Source organism: Sarcophilus harrisii, chromosome 1 (assembly GCF_902635505.1).
Source record: "Sarcophilus harrisii chromosome 1, mSarHar1.11, whole genome shotgun sequence".
NCBI lineage: Eukaryota > Metazoa > Chordata > Mammalia > Dasyuromorphia > Dasyuridae > Sarcophilus > Sarcophilus harrisii.
Genome location: NC_045426.1, coordinates 592,816,742 through 592,837,687, shown reverse-complemented (window position 1 = coordinate 592,837,687; position 20,946 = coordinate 592,816,742). Strand labels below are relative to the sequence as shown.

The window sequence follows — 20,946 nt, the reverse complement described above, 5'->3', positions numbered from 1 at the left end:
CAGGATCTAAACCCAGCAATCAAACATTAAATCAAGTAACTCATTCAGTGGGGGTCAGAGAAAAGTATATTAAATAACAAGCCAGAAGACTCAGAACCTCTGTCACTATTGCAGGTGTTACATTGGACAAATTGTTTGACCTCTCAGGGCCTCAGTTTATTCACTTTAAAAAGAGGGATTAGATAGATTACATGATTACTAAAGAATTATAGGCTTATAATTATTAGCAACTAGGTGGCATAGTGAATAGAGTAAATCTCTTTACAAAGTAACAAGCCAAAAATGGCATGATCTTACAGATGGAATGATGATTACTTTTTATACTGATAGTAATTCAATTGATAATAATTGATTGTAGATAGAAAATGGAATGTGTCTGTTTCTTTTCTAAGAAACTGCATTCATACATAAATCCAATCTCTTATCTGATGTTTAAAAGCATAACATGTAAACCTATGTGTAAAAATTCAGGTCTATAAAAAAAAGAAATGAATGAGTGCTTATTGGAATTATAGAGTTATTTATTTCATAATATACTTTGAAATTAATTTAAATAGTGCATCCATTGGAGGCTTTTAAATATGATTAAGTTTGCAATAATTCTATTTACAACTTTTCAAATTTTTTTGGATTCTGAATAAAAAGATATGGGATCTGACTTCACATCAACAATGTGCTTCATATATGACCCTGTGAAAATAGTTTCCCTTCTCCTGGTTTCATCTATAAATGGAAAGATTTGGATTAGGTACCTCCTAACTTGAAAATCCTGCAATTACCTACATTTAGTATGTAGGAAGTCATACCAGAATATTTAAGATTACAGGTCAAAAATAACATTTTCAATTGAATGACCATCCTCTTCATAGAGATTTTATAGAATTCTTAAATGCCATTTTATATAAACAAAAGATTTCCATTCTATAAGTAGATCTATTTGAAAATAATGGATGGGAAACAGTCATCTAACGGCTAAACCAACAGTACAGTGCAGCAGTCATGTTTATAGTCTCTAGTGCTACACTTCTATAATTAAATTCATTAAATATTGGCTTAAATACCATGTAGATCAAGTATCCCCTCTCGCACAGCCAGAGTTTTTGCTCCATAGACTGGGAGTTCAGGAGAACGTAGGTGTCCATGCAAAGTAATAACTGCTTTGTGTTGGAAGGGAGATGCTTCAGTTCCAATCTAAATGAGATAAAAGTCATATGATAAAAATTAAAATATTTCATTTCTGTCTTGATGAAAGGCATTCCTTATTTTTTCATTATGTGTGTATAAAGAGGAGGGATGGGTTCAGCCTTATATTGCCCTCCAATATATTCTACCGAAAAGATTGGTTCAAAATGGAATGGCCTTTTTCTCAAAAGACCCTATGTTCTTACTTCTAGAGCTTTTCAAGGAGAAGCTGTGCAATCTCTTGTTGACAATATTATAGAAGAGCTTCATGTTTCATATCGTTATTCTATATAATTTTTGAAGTATCTGTGAACTCTGATTTTATGATGTTTTGACAAACCCAGTTTCTATTCTCAAAAATCTTTAGTCTTAGCTTTTAGTCATCTATTGCAAGATCTCTCCAACCTCCATCTTTTTGTTTAGATAGTTTGAATAATAGTTCTTACAAATGAATTTTGCTACTGCTCAGTATTCAGTTTGACATCAGGTTGCTGTTTTTCTATGAAAGGACAGAATACATTTAGAGCATACTTCCAATTTCATATCCTCAGTTACTCCACAAATGAAGGTAATATTTAACAGATCATACTAACTTTGGAAGAATTAAGGTTCCTTTTAAGACTATGCCATATTTAAGAAAAAAGGTGGAAAGGCAGAGGGGAGCTAAAAAATATATGAAGTTCTTGTACACACCTGAAGAATGCCTCCATCTGTAATTAAAATGTTCTCTGCTTGAAGCTCAATGTCTGCTTCATCAAATATTAGACTTCCCCCTATGAATCAAGCCATTTTGAAATTCATTGCAATCAAAAGTACAATTAAAAAATAGAAAGGTAAATGAGTAATTTATAGCATTTAAAAATGTATAAAACAACTCAGTTTTCAGTACAGTAAATTCTAATTTTTCTTCTCACCATGTATTGCTGGGGCTATGAATGGAATTGTAGCTTAACTTTTTTTAAGTTTTTAGAAGAAAAATATTGTTGGTGATTAGAAACCCCATACACCAAAACTTAGGGTAGAATTCTCTTGTATTGCTTTTTATTTTACAAGTGATAATATAAAACAGCTATACAAATTATTACAATATTAAAAAGTTAGGGTTTTAAAATCAATTTGGGCCTAAAAATGATTGTGAAAAAAATGTCCATGAGGAGTGAAACTCTGATCTAGGAAATATTTTTGTAGAGTAACATTTTTTTCTCTGCCTATTGACCAGATTAAAATAAAGGTACTATTTTCTAAATAAAATAATTTTGTGTCAATATTCTTTTTACTTTAAAGTCAGATTTGGGGCAATCATTTTTCAATAAGAGTGCAGTTTTGGCTACAAAAAGGTATTTTTTAAAAAGTATCTGAGTAGTGGAAACTATTCTGTGGACTAAAGGACAAGCAGCTTACTTACAAGGTGAGTCCATACATGTTCAATAGGAAAGTAGAAAATAAACTTTTATTACGTTACTATGCTAAGTATTTCACACATACTACCTCATCAGATCCTTATATTAGCTCTGGGAAGTAATTACTATTATTATCTCCATTTTACAGATAAGAAAAGTGAGGTGTAGGCAGCAGTTAAATGACTTGCCCTGAGTCACATAGCTAGTAAGCAGATTAGAACTGAGGTTTTCTTGATTCCAAGCCCAGCACTCTATCTTCTGTACTACCTCGATGCCTATTGTGCCTACTGATTTTACATGCAATTCTAACAAGCTTCATTATCAACATATTAGAAGGAGCAAATTTTAAGAGATTGAAGCAGAAAAAAGGAGCATGGTTAGAAGCAGGTGCATTGATAAACAGCAATAAGGTATAGCCTGACACTAAAAGAAATAACAGATGGCCATTTGATTTAAACAGCAGTCTCTGCAATGTCCACAATGACCCTAAGTCATCAAAAAGAGTCTAACTATTTTCAGATACACAGAAATAACTATATGCATAGGCAAGGGAGGGAAGGGGAGAGGAGGAGAGAGGGAGAGAGAGAGAGAGGAGAGAGAGAGAGAGAGAGAGAGAGAGGGAAAGAGAGAGGAAGAGGAGAGAGAGAGAGAGAGAGAGAGAGAGAGAGAGAGAGAGAAGAAAGGTAAGGAAGAGAGGGAGATAGAGGGAGAGAGAGAAAAAAGGAGAAAGGGAGGGAAGAAGAGGAAGAGAGGGAAGGAAGGAGGGACAGCAAGAAGAGGGAGGGAGAGAGAGAAGTTTAGAAGTTTACCTTGAATAAGAAGCATTTTAAGAACAGGGGTACTTTGATCCAATAAAATTATTTGTCCTTTTGTGATTACAACAAGTGATCCTTCTTCTGGAGGAGATTGGCCTCCCCATGAAAAATTGGAGGACCAAACATCAATATAGAGGAAATCAGCATTATCCTATAATAGAAAATGATTGTGTTAAAATTTAAAAAAAAAAAACCTTAAACATTATTGAATTTCATAGGATATATTAGCATCATTACTTTGTTTTAGACAAACAGAAAAAATAACTTAACTTCCATTTTTACAACATTTTACAGTTTGGATTAGTTTTAGATTTGACCTCATTATGGCTTTGTAAGTAAAGTAAGTACTATTAACTTCATATTATAGATTAAGAAATGGAGGTTTAGTGGGTTCAAATGACTTGCCTATGACAATACATCTAATAAAGAAGGAGCCATTGTTCAAATTCAGATCTTCTGACTACATATATGGCACATTTTCTACTATATCATGTTTCCTCTAAAAATGTAACATGTTTCTCTATACCTATATTACAGTCACTTCTCAATTATCTATATTAGGAGTCATTGAGTATATAATACATCCTCCCCTAATCCTAAAATTTGCTAGACTTAGCAAGTATGGTCACTGTGCCCAATAGTACTTTTACCAGTTTGGCAATGCCATTGCTTCCAACGCTGACATAAATTTTAACCCACTGGGAAGGAGAATGGGCATTTGTAATACAAATAATGTGTGTCTCATTGGTAGATTTCACATCGCATACAGCTTGTCCAATTGTGACATGGATATCTTCCATATTTGAACTACAAAAAAGAAAAACAAACATACTAAGATATTTTGTTTGCTTACCTCAGATTTTCCTGCCACAGTGTCAAATTCTATGTTTAAGATACTAAGCTAATTTATCTTTGAGCCACATGAATTCATTTTTTTCTCATGAGTTATTTTGAAATCTTATAACTATCAGCTGTCAGTAATGAAGCTGGAAGATCATATTTTTATGGAAATACAGGAAATAAATGCACAGAAGAAGGTAACTAAAATGAAAAGGCCAAGAAATAAGACTATCTAGTCTTACTACTGTTCCTTCTTTTCCCCTGGTAGTTTGCTTCATTACTCATTAGCATAGAAGGAGAATACAGAAAATAAATGGACCAAAACCACAAATTAGTAAATTGAACTACTTTCATTTTTTAGCAGTCTGGTTAAAAGATTTAATTGGAGAGACATCTGGGACTATTTGCTAAAGTGAATTTTAAGGGTTATCTGTGGATTCCAGCTATTTATGTACTCCTTTAACATGAAGAAATAATAAGAGTTTGGCATATGAAGAAAGATTAAAGATTGATTTTTATTTGACCTATAGGAGTTAAGGATAGAGGATTAATAATAATTTTCCAGTGTTTTGAGGGATTTTGAGTTGATATTGGTGATCCCTTCTGATTCAAATAAAGAGATAAGAAGAGAAAATCAGTTTAAATTTAAGATATTTTAGGAAGGCTTTCCTAATTATAAAAGGTCCTTAAGGGATACTACTTAATACTTTTCTCTGGAGATTTGTAAGAAGTAAAATCCTGTTTGAAGTTAGGCTAGTGATTTTTCAAGTTTTCTTTTTGATTTAACATTCTAAAATATAGCATCTATGAATATCTCATTAGGAACAAGCTAATACTACCCTGAAATAAGAAAAGATATGTATTTTGAAGAGGAGGGAAGAGAGAGGAGAGGCTTCTAAAGTTATCAAAAGCTATAAAAAGTAGTACCTGAATCCTGATCCTTTGATTGTGAGTCTTGTGCCTCCTTCTGTGCCCCCTCTTTTTGGTGTTACATCAGTGATGACTGGAGTTAAAGAGGCCATATATGTAAAGGTGGTATTTGACTGAATAGAGTATTCCCCATTAGCAATCCTCACTTCACAATCTTTCTGAGTTTCACTGCCTGTGGAGAAAATATCACAATGAAAAGAGCTTTACTGTTACATTTTTTACACCATTCCCATATATTTTCATAGTTAAAGTACACAAATGTTACTAAAAACTGAGGCATGTGAGCAGCCAAAGAAATTGTCATAAAGAACATGAACTAAAACTTGATCACTTTATTTCTAATAGAACCCTTCAAGACATCAAAACAGAGCTTTTGGTTGTGTTTTATTGAACCTTTATAGTTACTTGGTAAAGCCTAAGAACTTCTCAGAATTATATTTTTAAATGCAAAGAACAAAAAAACCAATTTTGTTGAAATGCGTTGGTATCAAAATATTAATAAAACAAAGTTAGTGATTCCAGGTTATAAATCCTTGACATATAAGATGATGATAAAGGTGATGATAACAATGATAGTGATGATGGCTTGAAGTTCTGGACAATGAATAAAGTATGTTATCTCATTTGACCCTTGACCCCATAACTTGTGAAGTAGTCTATCATTATTCCATGTTATAGATTAGGAAGTTTAGACTGGATAAGTGACTTGCTCAGGGACAAGTCGTGTTGGGGCAGTGCCTTTGGATGCTTTCCTGGTGATGAAATACCAGTAGCACCCCCAAAATCTTAAGGAATTGCTGCAAGTCTTTTCCTGATTCCAAAGTCTATGACTTGTGCATGAGGCCACTGCATGAGATCATTTGTATTCCTCTTTGGCCTATTATATGCCCCCAATATTCTATCTCTTCCATTTGAATTAAACCGCCATTGCTTTGAAATGAAAAGTGGCCCAGAATAACTTTGGGTGCTGGATGGATTTCTGAAAGTAGACGAGAATATTATTGAGATATTCCATCATAGCATTGTTCAACAAAGCCTGACCAATGACTTCTGAAAGGCCATAAGATCACTACACAGGCAGAATACAAACTGGTATTCATATATATCATATAGATATGGAATTCTATTTTCTGTTTGCTATCTTTCTATATCCAGGTCCAGCTTGTATATTAATCTTACATCTACTACTTGGGTTTATTTTGGTTTCTATCAATGGTCCAGTCAGCTGACTTAGTAGGTTAATCAACTGGGGAAGAGGTTTCTCTCCCAAATGTTTATCAAATTCAGAATTTGATCATCATGATAGAATCACAATTCCTCACTTTTTTTTTCAGAAATAGTGCCAATGCCCAGTGTTCTAGTGATTCTTTTCCTCTAGAAATTCAAAGAAACATTTTTCTGCCTGAGAAATAAGTGCATGTGGGGAAATTGGTGGCCATACATTCAGGATTATATTGTATTCACAAGAAAAGTGTGTTAATAATGCTTCTGCAACAATTGTGCTCAATGCATTTCTAAATATCAACTTCTGGGAGGAAATCATAGGCAGACTCAGAATAGAGCAACTCTCAAAAGTAGTTCTGACATGGTACATAACTGTCCTGGTGTCCTGTGTGGTATCCACACGATTCTAGTGCATTTAATGTTCTCTTCATATAACTGGGGAAGAAAGGGAAATACAGAATATCCAGACTGAGAAATTTGCAGTGATTCTCAGGGATTGAGTTTCATGATGCACTAATGTTGAAGATTATTTTGTCTACCATTGGCAGTATATATTTTTTTTCAACAAAACACTGATTTTTCCTACTGAGTAAGAATCAAATCATGACATTTTAAGAAGTCCTAATATTTGTTAAATCAGAAAATGAAAATATCCAAAATTGTAATATTCAGACCCATGGATCAAGAATAGAGAGGGCATTGGATAGATGTGTGAGGGGCATGTGGGGAAAGTGGTAGAAGTAGGGCTATACAATTCAATAGCTATGAGAACCTAAGGAAGGTATGTTTTCAGGTCTTTTCACTAATGATGTCAGATAAGTGATGTGTTATTGTAGCTAGAGTGAAAACTGGCACAGAAGTAATAATGAGTTTTGATTTTGAGTGCTGAGATATGGATAATTTGAGTTAAAATAATATTTTATTATAACTAAGTCACAGCATATGGTTCTTGAAAGATACATGAATTAAGAAAACAGTATCTGGGGAGGAAACTGAAGAAAGAGGGAGAGGAAGAGAAGCAAGAAAGAAAGAAGGAAAGAAAGAGAATCATATAAATTCTTCAAGAAAAATATTACCAACATGTATACTTATTGTGTATCTAATTTATATTTTAATGTACTTAACCTCTACTGGTCATCCTGCCATCTGGGGGAGGGGGTGGGGGGTAAGAGGTGAAAAATTGGAACAAGAGGTTTGGCAATTGTTAATGCTGTAAAGTTACTCATGCATATATCCTGTAAATAAAAGGCTATTAAATTAAAAAAAACATTAAAAAAAATATTACCAAGCTAAATGATCCCAAGATAGAATTTCATAATGGGACAAATTGTGTTTCTCATTTTTCTTGGTAGCAGTTTCTTTAATCTTTACTTACCATTATTAAATGGAACTTTACAAAATAAGGTGTTATAATCAGATTGAGGTCGATTTACTTCACATTCAGTGTTGCATACTGATACCATTGAATTCTGTGGATTAAATCCAGAACCAATCACTGTCATTGTTAGCCCACCACCAAAGCTCCCTGAGCATAGAGATAAAAAGAAAAGGAAAAAAAAAATCTAGTTAGGAGAAATCCATCAACAAGAGTATCCTTAATTAATATGACTTGTAGTCTTAATTAAGATAAATAAGTTTAATCATCTGAATTCTTATAAATAGTATAATTGTTTAATAGAATTTATTCATACAGTGGTAAGTAAATGTTCCTACTATTTCTCTAGAGAAGAGCAAAGAGAAAAACATTTAAATGATTTCTTTTAAAGAAGCTTTTGATAATTTGATTATATAAAATGTCAAACACCATGCTAAATTAATCTTCTAATTTAAATACCTGCTGCTTCTAATTAAACATTATGAAATTTTTTAACTATCAAAAATTTTCAATAGAAAAATATTTAATTTAAAGAGAAAAGAATATCACATCATGTAACTCAATTACCTCCCACTTAGTAGTTTTTCCCTCTCCTATATTGTCTATGTTATTTTTTTTTAACGTGGTTGATTTTTTAAAATAAACAATCTGAAAATTTAAGGATAACATTTTGGCTCATATGACATATGGTATGGTAATTCATTCAGTTAGTTGTCATTCAATTAGTACTTTGTGGTTATTTTAGGGAATTCTAATATACTCATTTTTAACAGAGTACAAATATCCTTTAGTATTTTACAGAAACCTAAAAATGAATGCCGGTGATAAAGTTTACAAAATATGTATGCTATAATCACATTTTTGTTGCATAGACTTGCAAAAATGACATTTTAATTTCTATACCATTAGCTACCTTGTCTTGGAAAAAGATTCTGAATTGTGAGTGAATGTTCAAAAGCAATCCTGGAAACTGCATAGCCTCTTGTCAGATGTCTCAGCATAACAGGGAAAATGCCCCCAGCATGGTTCCCAACTCTGCATCGCAAAACACTGTCATTGACCATTGTGATGTTACATTGAATATCATCAGTTGTTACCATAACCTCTGAGACATCAAAACCAAAAGAAGATCCAATGATTTCAATTTCAGTGCCAGGTGGTCCTTAAAAAAATCCATAAAAATGTTTAGGTTTACTTACACATACTTATTCACTTACATAACAAATATATTCAAAAATAGCATTGCCTTGAGTATGATGTATGCCAATGTATTCTATAAAAATTCAAAAGCTATATAGTTTACTGTGGACTCAAAATCTAGGAGCAAATTATTTGCAATTAGTTTAACTATCAGGAATCCTCCTTTAATTGTTTCACCATTCCTAAGTCACTGACTTAATTTATTGGGATAGTAGAAAGTAATGGGAAGGTTCAAGATTAGGCTGAAAGGGAGCATGAATTTGGAGATCATATGCATCCAAGTGTTCATATCAAAACTAAAAATAAATGATACTCAATTGTCTGTGTGTTATATGCCTCTTTTTAAAAACCCATCATCAGTAACTAAGAGTGATTATATTTAAATCAATGCATCTTTATCTTTAATTGTATAAAAAATTTAGTTGAAATACATATTATAAATACAAGATTCACTTGCCATTGAAGACCTCTGTGACTGTGATACAATGCAAAACGCATCTGGCCCTGGAGTGAAAGAATATGGGTTCATATCCTACCTATGGTGCCTACCCAGCTGTGTGAATTTGGGCAGTTCACTTAATTTTCTGAGCCTTTGTTTTCTCATCTGTGAATTGAAATGGCTGGATATGCATGCATTTGTATATTCATGCATATGCATAAATATGAAGATATATACTCATTACACACAAATGTACACATATGTAAGTATATAGATCTGAGGTTGTAAGGAATTTTAAGAAAAAAAGTCAAATATTTATTTGCTGCAGGGATTAAGGTTGTGGATAAGGTATTTTACTCCAAAGATGAAAGTAGTATAAAGCAAAATTGAAATTATGTCTTTAGAATATATTATATTTCAGGTTTTATATATATATGTACATAAACACATGCACAAAAATAAGAATAATATCAAAAGGAAGAGATTTAAATAAAGATGATCAGGAGAATAAGAGTCAAATACTAATGACTATCTCTTTCTTGGCAAATACATGCAGTTACAAAATTTGTATTAAAAATCCCTCCAATTCTTGGAAAGTTTTTCCTCACATAAAATCTAAATTAGATTCTTTCTAACTTTGAACTAAATGTTCTTCTGCCTTCTGAAGATAAACAGAACAATTTTATACCCACTTCTTCATTAAAATCCTTTAAATGACTGAAAACAATTGTCATATATCTCTGTTTTTACTTTTCAGGCTAAATATCCCTAGCTCCTTTAGATGGTTGTCATATATCACAAGGTCTTACATCATTCTGTTTGTAAATATGATGTAAAAATAACCTCCCAATAACTGTAATTGTCCAAAAACAGAATGTGCTGCCTTTTGAGGTAATAGGTTCCTACTTGGAAAAGTTCAAACAAAATTGGAATGAACGCTTGTTGCTTATGTCATAGTGGGTATTCCTTTTGGGAAATGGGTTGGCTTAGCAGGAGACATAAATCCATTCTAATTCCCAAGTTCTGATTCTGTAAATTATGTTTTTTGTAAAACACACCATTAAATATAAATAAGTAATTCAGAAATTACAGCATGTACATTCCAGTAATCATTGTTCAATGGAATTATGTTTAAGAAAGTACTCACATAATCTTTTGCACAAAATAACTACATTCTAGTTCATTATTATTGAGTGGTATTGATAAGATAAATTACAAATAAGAAAATACCTCTGTCTGGCAAAACATCTTTGAGATATGGTGTATCATCCTGTGAGTATGTAAATGACAGTGGTGGAGAAGCAAATGAGTTTATGAGGATCCTCACTTCCACAGTTGCAGGTGAGCTGGCTGGAGTGTTGCAGTGTATTTCACTAGGAGTAATAGATACAATCTTACATAGTTGATTCCCGATTGTTACTGTTGTGTTGGCTGGAGAGAAACCATTTCCTGTAATAATCAAAGCAGTACCACCTTGGGTGCTTCCAGAAGTTGGCAATAAAGATGCTACTAAGGGGCTATTCACAGTGAAATTTCCAGCAGCTAGACCTTTAGTCATTACTACAACTCTAAGGAGATAATAACCAGCTGGCATTGCATTCACAACCACAGAAATGTTTGTGTCATTAACATATACTGCTCTGAACTGTCTGTCTCCAATATAAACAAGAACATCCTCCAGACATTCCCCAAATCCTCGTCCTTCTATCAAGAACTTGGTAGACACATTTTGTAATGTATTTGGGAAGATTCCTGTTACAAAAGGTGTGATGTTGTCCAAGTAAGAAAATGTACAATTTCCTTGACACTGAGCAGGGATATCGTGTATTCGAAGATCTATGTCCATACGCTGTTCAGGAGCAGGAGAAGTCTCACATTCAATCACAGTGTAATTTACTGACAAAATCGTGCATGGAAAACCTCCAATGGCAGCTTTTATGTGAGTAGAAGAAGCAGCAAAACCTGACCCTTTAATGATTACTCTTGTCATCCCTCTCGTAGATCCAACATGTGGGGTTACTGTGTCAATATGGGGCAAAAGAACAAATCGTCTGTCCAGTTCTCTGGTCAAGGTGTTTATGGCTGTACCCAAGTTGTCCACAATTAATGTGACAAGTTCCCCAACTCCAATAGCCATTGAATTTTGAGGGTCAATATAACATATGATGACATTTTCAGAACTCGATTCTATTACACAGGGATAGCCACCAATGGTAACCTGAAATGAAATCAGTAGCAGTTTACATAGATAGACAATTAAATCTCTTATGAATAGTAAATTAAATGGGAAAAATATTATCTAATTATTTCCAAATACTTTTTTATATTTATAAAATGCAACTATTATACAGTAGTAACAATAATAACGTTGCTGTTTATTATCCATATCAGCACTTTTAAAACTGTAACAAAAGGCATAGAATCAAAAATTATCATATTATTACACTGAAGACCACACTGTGTATGAAAAAAAGTAGTTCCTACCTTATTAGCATATCCTAGACTGTTAAAGTGATGCCCAGTTATTGTTATTGCTTCATTTACTGTGCCATAGGATGGGCTAATGTTACTTATGGATGGTGAGTAACAGCTTGAAAGCTCAAAGAAAATTCCATTAAGATTTTTAACTACAGTTTTATTCTGGATATATGAAGACTCCTCTGCTATACATTCTGCTACTGATATGCTCATGCTTGATTCATTAGATACTCCTTGACACAAAAAAGAGATGCATGTGAGATACAGATAATTATTCTAAAATCAGAACTGTTGTCAAATTGCAGTAAATTGGGGATGGTAACAATATTCTGGCAAATATGTATAACATTTAAATAAGGGACACTAATATATCAATAATAACAGTATTTATATAACATTTTGTAGTTTGCAGTTATCACTTTTATTTCTCACAATAGTCTCGTGAAATAGGTGTTTTATTTGATCCTCATTTTATACATGAAGAAACTGAAGGAAAGGAAGTTAAAAAGTATCTGAGACTTGAACTCAGGTTTTTCTGAAGTCAAGCCCATGGCTCTATCCACCATGTCATCTCAAAAAAAACAAAACAAAAAAACAACAACAACAAAAAAAAACTATTACCCACATTTTACATATAAGAAACTATAGCTAAGTGAAGTTGGGTTATACAGCTAATAAGTAGGTCAAGTGAGATTTGAATTCAGGTCTTCCTGATCCCAAAATTTAAATACTTTATCTAGGTATTGCCTATCTCTTATTAGATAAGTTACTTTTGTAAAATTAACTGAATAATTGGGGAGGGGGGAACCTTTTATTTAAGTCAAAAGTTTTTACTAATGCATGGGTACACTATATATAGAATTCTTGTTTAAAGCCTACTACTCTAGGTAAAAGATGGTTTATTGTTCTATAACCTCAAAAAATATTATTATGATTATAAAGGTCCATCAAGAATTTTGAAAAATTAATAAAAATATTGCTTATAATAGTCTCAGTATTAGGGAGAGGAAGGGGCATAACTAATTTGGTTTTTTTAATCAAAAAACTATTATAAAGAAATTTTAAAATATTGGGTGTCCCAAAAGTCTTAGGGCAGTTTTAGGCCATTAAAATTTAAAGTGCTGGATTTAGAGACTCACTCAGGAAGATATGAGTTAAAGCGTACCTTACCCACTAATTAGTTGTATGACCTAATCTCTTAGCATCTTGATTTGTAAAAACAGAAAGCAGTTAAGCTTAAAACTATGCTAAGATTATTGAGATATTTTGTGAGTGTATAGAGTGACAGAGACAGAAAGAGACATAGAGACAGACAGACAGACAGAGACAGAGACAGAGATAGAGAGAGATCTTCAAAGCAATTATCTTCTCTATCTTATTAATCTAAGGGGAAATCTTAATATCTGTGACACAAATTATTCATTACATACTCATAGCTTTAGCTGGGTAATTTACATTTTAATTGAGTCCTTTCTCATTGAGTCCTTTCTCATTTGTATTTAAAATGAGGGTCCATTGGAGAGGAAAAGCAATAGGGGGCACAGGCAATGAAGGAAAATTAGCCTAATTTAAAGTTTCAGAGGTTTACACAGAGTCACTCCTACCCATGGGGAAAAGACTTAAAAGCAATAATAACCATAGTTTATATTTGTACAGGACTTTGCAGAATTTTAAAATATTTTCACATTATACTCCTATTTGTCCTGACAGCAAGACTATAACACATTTATCAGGCCATAAGCATTTATTCAGTATCTACTACATGCTAGACATTGTGATAATCATTGGGGATGCAAAGAATGGCAAAAGATGTTTACCCTCCCAAGCACCTCATAGTCTAATGGAACAATTGGGTTTGAAGGTAAATGAGTATCCCCATTTGATATAAGAAAATTAAGAGTATTAGTGACTTGTTCAAGATCACACAGTTATTAAATGATAGAGTCAGAAGTGGAATTCAAATCTTCTCTCTAATCCAAAGAGTTCCCAAATGATCTATCAGTAATAGAATTTTTATCAAACATCAGAATAAACTATTTTATTTTCTCTTACCTTGAGCATATGTTGCCTCAGTTCCACTAATGAATAAGTGTAATGGAATGTATTTATTTTTAGCTGGCAAAACATTAATTACTCCTTGCAGAAATATGGATTGTGCTTCATTGATGAAACCACTGCTATAATAATATATACCAGGTGAAGTAAATTGGTAAGAAAAAGAACCTGCCACACAAAAAAATGCAAACACAAATTAAAAAAAAAATACTTAGAAATGATGTATCAGGAAAATTATATTGTAATACAGATGAAATGCTCAAATCATAAGTCTCTTAATTTTTCATCATTTTTTGCAGAGTTTAAAATAGGGATAGAAAGCAAATTACATTATGCCTCTATATGAATAAGTTCCATATTTTAAAAATAATAACTATCATTTACATAGCACTATAAGTTTTGTAAGGCATTTTTAAAAATCTCATTTTGTCCTCAGAATATCCTCTTCATCCTGAGAAATCAATGCTATCATTATCCACATTTTACAGAAAAAGTAAGTACAGATAAGGTAGACAGAAGTTAAATCATTTGCCCAGGTTTACAGAACTATTAAGTGACTAAAACTGGATTAGAAGTCAAATCTTTCTGGCTCCAGGACCAGTACTCTAACCACTGAGACATCCAGTTACCACTTTTTTTTTTTTTTTTAAAAAGCCATAACACATAAAAAGCCAAAGTCACCCCAGAATTTATCTATCTTTCTATCTACCTCTATATCTATATATCTAAGTGTATATATAATATAGATATGAAATAAAATAATTTTGAAAATTATTTTTCATGAATGAAAAACTCAAACTGCTAGATCCAAAACTAAACTGAATAAAAAAAAAATTATTTTAAGTCCTAGCATCACAAAAAAGCTGAAAGGATTTGTGAGATAAGAATATTACTACTTCTAATCTTCAATCAAGACCATATTTTAATTATCTGTATATAACCTGGGAAGTAAAAATAATGATAAATTTACTAGAATTCATTAGATTAAAATAATGTTCTCCTAGTTAAGGTTTCATATCATGTTTAATTCTTCCCATCTCATTTAATTGTCTTTGAATGATAGGATTATAGATTTAACACTGCTAATTATTGTTTCCCCTCACAAACTTTCTGCTCTTATTTCCTCTATTGTTTATATGTTCTCTTACTCAGAAATGCTGATGTCCATGTCTAGACATTTGCTATTTTTGCAATCTTCAATTTTATTGTTTTAACAATGACCTGGTTGTTTTCCATGATTGATCACATTTGTGTTCATGTTGCTAGTGAGCACTTCTTTACTTTCTATTATATAAATGCAGTTCTAGAAATTATTTATTTATTTCTACATGTGTATCTTGTCTCTCCATATCTATTTTAAACTTTTTTTTAGGGGTGGTGACCATCAATACCTTGTAATTATTTTTAAAGTCATCCTTGCATCTAATATAGTACTCTAAATATAATAGGTGCTTAATTAATGCTGATGACTGAGAAAGATAATTTGGTAAGTGAAAGTTTAGCTAAATGAATGGTCTTACAGAGTCAGTTAAGCAATTCCTATGAAACTACCTTGTATTTGACTTATTTTTTTGCCTTTATTCTTAAGTGAATTTAGGACTCTCAACCCTTAGAATCTGTGAGAAGGAAAACTTTCTAGCAATTAAAATGAAGCATAGAAAAGATAAAAAGTAGACAAACATTCTTCCAGAAGCATTAAGGACAATTAATTAGAAGCAGCACAAAAGACGAAGTGGTGATTTCCTGACACTAGAGTTGAATTCTGTAGTTTTCCTGGAGATGGGAGAAGTCATTCATTGGAACTAGAGTGTATGAATGTACAATACTTCATATATAGCATAGACAGTATATGTATGAAATCCTTTAAAACTGGCCCATGCTCATCAGGAAGTGTTTGAAAGGCCCAGACATCACAACAAAAACATCAAAATAATTGTTTCCAAATATTTAAAGTGCTTTCGTGTGGAAAAGCAGTGAGATTATTCAATTGAGTATCATCTTAAAAGACATAATTAGGACCAATGACTAGTAATTTTTTTTTAGTAATGCAGACTTCAATTCCAAATAATGAAGATATTTTAAACAATGAGAGCAGTCTAAAAATGAAAAAGGCATATTTACAAGGTTGTGAGTTCACTTCAGCACCAGAAGCCTTCCCTACCAGTGGTAGATGTATTGAATGGTGATCACTTGTTAGGAATGTTGTCAGAGGTAGTTCTTGTATCAATTTAGAGGATAATGTCTTAAGTCCTTTCTAAGTCTGTAGAACCAATGAAAATGTACTTAAGACTTAAGATCAATCATAGGAAGTTCCTAGTCTACTTCCCTAATTTTCCTGATGAAAAGACAAATCCAGAAAAATTTAAAGCCTTGTGAGTAGTGAGTGACAGAGCTAAAATTTGAACTCAGTTCCTCTGGCTCCAAATCATGCATTTCTGTTTAAACAATTTAAACAAAATTGATTTCTTCTTACATTTAAGGAAAAGATACACATTATAAATTGACAGAAACATACCTGAGGTGGTTTTTTGGTTTCCACTAGTAAATCCTTTGCCATCATAAATCACATTTCCAGGACTAGAAACAGAGAAAACTCTATAGCCTATTCCTCTGATGAAAGGCTGAGCTTGCCATTGCCATATTACCATGTCACCCACAGATATATTTAAGACTGATGGAGACCATGCATATCCTTTTCCATAAACTAGGACCAAAAAGGGAAAGGTCATTTAAAAGAGAAAAAAAAGAAGAAAAAAGGAATGAAAGTTTTATTGAATATAAGTGTTTACTGAGCTTAAAATATTTTAGAATTAACATTATAACTTTCTCACATACGGAATTTAATTATTTGGTAAAATAAGCTGAAATCAGAGGAGTCAAGATGATAAGAAACTATGGGGAACCAAAAAGATTAATTAAGCCTGAATCATCAGGAGGCTTCATCTGGAAAGCAGGAAGTAAATGGAAAACTTAGTCACAAATAACAGTAAGATTTAGAACATTTTCTACATGTCCAAAATTGAACTCATTATATTTTCCTCAAATCTCCCACTACCTAACTTCCCTTTTATAGTCAAGGATACAACCCTCTTCCCAGTCACCTAGGCTCACAACCTAGGTTACTCCTCTCTCTTATTCTTCATATCCCAAATGTTGACAAATTTTATTCATTCTATCTACATAACATCATATTTTTTGTATCTCTTTTCTCTATCTTGATACTACCATACCACCCTGGTCCAGAACTATATCAACTTTTGAATCATCTTTACCATTGTTTCATTTTCTGGAGGTAATACCATTTGGTTTTTCTCCCTCTTTTTTCTCATTTGTTTATTTGATAGTTTTTCCTAGTTACATTTAAAGCACTTTTTACATTTTTTTTAAATTGAGTTCTAGGTTCCCCCCCCCCACTTATCCCCATCCACAATTTAGAAACCACATGTGAAGTTACACGAAACATTTTCATAAAAGTCATTTTGTGAAAGAAAATGTAGATCTTCCACTGTAAAGGCAAAAAAAAAACTCTCAAGAAAAATAAAGTTGAGGGGCGAGAGAGAGGGAGGAAGGGAGAGAGAGATTATGCTTCAATATGTATTCAAACTCAATCAGTTCCTTTTCTGGAAATGGATAGGATTTTTCATCATAAGTTCTTCAGAATAGTTGTGGATCACTGTACTGCTGAGAATAGTATAGTCGTTTACATCTGGTCATTCCAGAACATTGCTATTACATTTCACTTTGTCTAGTTCTTGGAGAAGTTTCAGGTTTCTTTTCTGAGAGCATATTGCTCACCATTTCATATAGAATAATAATATTCCATCACAAACACATACTTTATTGAACCATTCCCAAGTGATTCATCTCAATTTCCAATTTTTTGCTCTAAGAGCTGCTATAAATATTTTTTGTATATATAGATCATCCCCTCCTTTTTAACTCTCTTTTGGTGTTCATCACAGCAAGACTGGCCTTAATGTTATGAATTTCTGGGCCACAACAACTTTTGACCTTATTTCCCAAAGTAGCAGGGTCAAACTCAAATAGAGATGAGGGGCACTAAACCATACATAAACCACAAATCCCTTTGAGATGTATATTAACTTAGAAAACCTCAAATTCATATTATTTGTTTTTTATTGCATTTTTTATTTATTGTGTTAAACATTTCCAAATTACATTCCAAATTACATTGTGCTTGGGACTGCATTCCAGAGTGTTGTGGGCTGCATGTTTAATGCCTCTATCTCAAGGTGCAAAGAAATTTGGTTGGGAGAACAGGTCCATACTGATGAAATAACAGATTCTGTGTATTCTTGAAGTTAGTTCCAGGCAAGGTATGGAAGGTAGAAAAGGGGGAGAAACTACATGAATTAAAATTTTATTAATAGGATTCATACCTGAATCTTCTCCTTGGTTGGTAACTCTAAATACATTCTTTGTTGAATGAAGAATACATGTTATATTATTCTCTGAAGAGGATGTCACATTGCAAGGAAATGATCCTAGAAAGGTCAAATAAATAGAATTCATTTTAGTTAACTATTTGAAGGAGAGATATTGATTGATTGTGTAGAACTTTTTAAACCTTATAGAAATTGGCCAGAAAAATTAGTGGTGGTTTAATTCCTTAGGAATTAAAGATCTTCCAAACATTTCCACCCATAGTGTTAGGACCTTTGTTAGGTAGATTTTAACACAGAATATAAGGCAGGACCTTAGAGATGATTCTACTTCTAGTTTCTAAAGGAGAAGATTGAGTGGCAGGACTGACTGGAGAAGGATTGAAGTGAGTAAGAGCAAACTGTGGATGTGTTTTCAGGGCTTAGAAGAATATCAAAGACTAGATTTAGGTAAAAGAAATTTGGAAGGACTTCAAGAAGAGTTGAAGAAAAAGGGCATGAGCTGAAGGACGACAAAGAGAAAGAGATTTATTCTTTAAGACAGGGGAGGAGACCCTATTTTCTGCCAAGAGGCATTTGGATATTTGTAACATCAATTGTGGACCATACAAAACTATTAATTTATAGAACTCAAGGAGTGAGAGGCTGTTCTACCTCACTTTCAGCTCATAATCACCTGAGTTGATTATTTTTAATTATGCAAATGCTATGTAAATAATTTCATGGGTTTTAAACAATCAAAGGACCAGAGATTCCCCACCTCTGCTTTAGGAGGACTCAGACTGAAGTAAAAGATTGAGGAGAAGAATCTAAGGTCAGGAGAAGTGAGAATAACAAGATACAGATGAAGGACTCAAAGAGAAGTAAAATAAATGTCCAGAATTGAAGGAGAGAGGAAAAAAGAGAGTAGGCTGTCTCAGGAAACAGTGGGGATCCTTGTTTCTGGAAATCTGAGTATAGACCAACTATTTCTGGGAAGGTAATAGAGGGGATTCTTTTTCAGATATGAGTTGCTAAAATCCTGTTCAACTCTGAAATACAGATACTATGACTCTTTAATATCCTCCTTAATCCCACACTCCAATTAAACTGGACCCATGTTCCTCAGTGCTCAATTATTAATTAATTAATTAATGCTCAATCAATAGTCTATTTTTCCCATTTGGGATTCATATTTTCTGTAAGATCAGATAGGTCCTTTTCATTTGTAAATGGGAGTTAAATATGAGATTTATAAGCAAAAGCAGGAAGACTGAGGTTTGATATAACAGAAACTTCCTAATAACTAGAGATGTTCAAAGTGGTAAATAGATTTTCTTGCTTGGAAAAGTGTGTGCTTTCCCTGATATGAAGTCTTTTAAGAAAGGCTGGAAAAACATTTACTGGGTATACAATAGAGTGATATCAAATTCAAATTGAAGGGGAAAACAAGAATAAACCATAGATAAGTATTCCTGCATCTTCATATGTACTTTGAAAGTCTCAAATTAATATTAAGCATGTTTTATTGTATTTTTATCCATTTTAAGTATTTCCTAATTATATTTTAATCGGGTCTTTGTAGCACTCTGGAATGCTGAGCAGTAAGTATGTTTGAGACTTCTGTTTTAAAGGTATCTAGTTAAATACAAATCGAATTAAATGACTTTGAGGTACATTACAACTCCAAGGTTTTATAATTATATTTTATTATCTAGTTTCACCCCCACCATTTTACAGATGAGGAAATTGAGATTCACAAAAGTGAAATAATTTATCCAATGTCTCACAGAGCTAGAATTTTTACCCAGGTCCTATAATTTCAGATCCAATAATGTTTCTACCTATTTCAAGTTAATGATTATTTTGGTTCCTGTTAAGATAGAGAGTTATTCTCCCATTTGATGTTTTCTGTATAGTACATATTCAGTAAATTATTTCCCTGTGAATGAATGAACTAAGGCAAGTCTACTTACCAAAAAAATGATTACATAAAAAGAAAATTGAATCACATGACTACACAGTATTCATGTTATTAAAAATGCACGCTGACTTTGCTTATATGTTCCAACTATCTTGATAAAAAGGTACAATTAAAAGGAGTCTTCCAAAGAATAATGAAAAGCCTTACCAAAGAACACACTATTTTCTTCTGGTGTTGTGCTGAATCCAAAGCCCATTAAAGTGATTTCAGTACCACCATATAATGAGCCTTTTTGTGGAAATACGTTAGTCACTTGCAAAATATACTGTATGGAAACATTTAATTCTTCACTATAAGAGAAAAATAAAAAATTTTTAAATTGAATATTAAGTGGGCTCATATTACTAAATTTTTGCATGAAATATATTTTAATACAGAAGGGGAGAGATGAAAATACTTAATTATTCATTAGTCTAAAAGATGATGATTTTATACCCACACATGAATTTATATATTTGTGTATATATGTATGCATATGTACACATATTATTGTTTCTGAGGCACACTCTGGGTCTTTTATAATAAAAAATGGATTAAATAATTGAAATGACAACATATGAACAAATATGTAAAATTAAAACCATTTCCATTCTTCTCAAGATAATACTAAAATCAATGCTACCACCAATTATTTACTCCCAG

At 32.5% G+C, this 20,946-nt stretch overlaps 1 protein-coding gene across 3 annotated transcripts in view; it reads right to left on the bottom strand.

Moving 5' to 3' along the window:
- Window positions 1-20,946, bottom strand: part of PKHD1L1 (PKHD1 like 1) — a 159,377-nt gene that overhangs the window by 72,054 nt on the left and 66,377 nt on the right. For all 3 annotated transcript variants that reach the window (XM_023496455.2, XM_031947124.1, XM_031947125.1), the window contains exons 33-45: window positions 20,452-20,594; window positions 18,339-18,443; window positions 16,454-16,642; window positions 13,936-14,106; window positions 11,890-12,116; window positions 10,636-11,623; window positions 8,680-8,928; window positions 7,767-7,916; window positions 5,165-5,339; window positions 4,048-4,204; window positions 3,392-3,548; window positions 1,876-1,955; window positions 1,062-1,191 (exon numbers count right to left, since the gene is read on the bottom strand). In XM_023496455.2, the coding sequence (XP_023352223.2) occupies window positions 1,062-1,191; window positions 1,876-1,955; window positions 3,392-3,548; window positions 4,048-4,204; window positions 5,165-5,339; window positions 7,767-7,916; window positions 8,680-8,928; window positions 10,636-11,623; window positions 11,890-12,116; window positions 13,936-14,106; window positions 16,454-16,642; window positions 18,339-18,443; window positions 20,452-20,594 (2,921 nt within the window). The remainder of the gene's footprint in view (window positions 1-1,061; window positions 1,192-1,875; window positions 1,956-3,391; window positions 3,549-4,047; window positions 4,205-5,164; window positions 5,340-7,766; window positions 7,917-8,679; window positions 8,929-10,635; window positions 11,624-11,889; window positions 12,117-13,935; window positions 14,107-16,453; window positions 16,643-18,338; window positions 18,444-20,451; window positions 20,595-20,946) is intronic.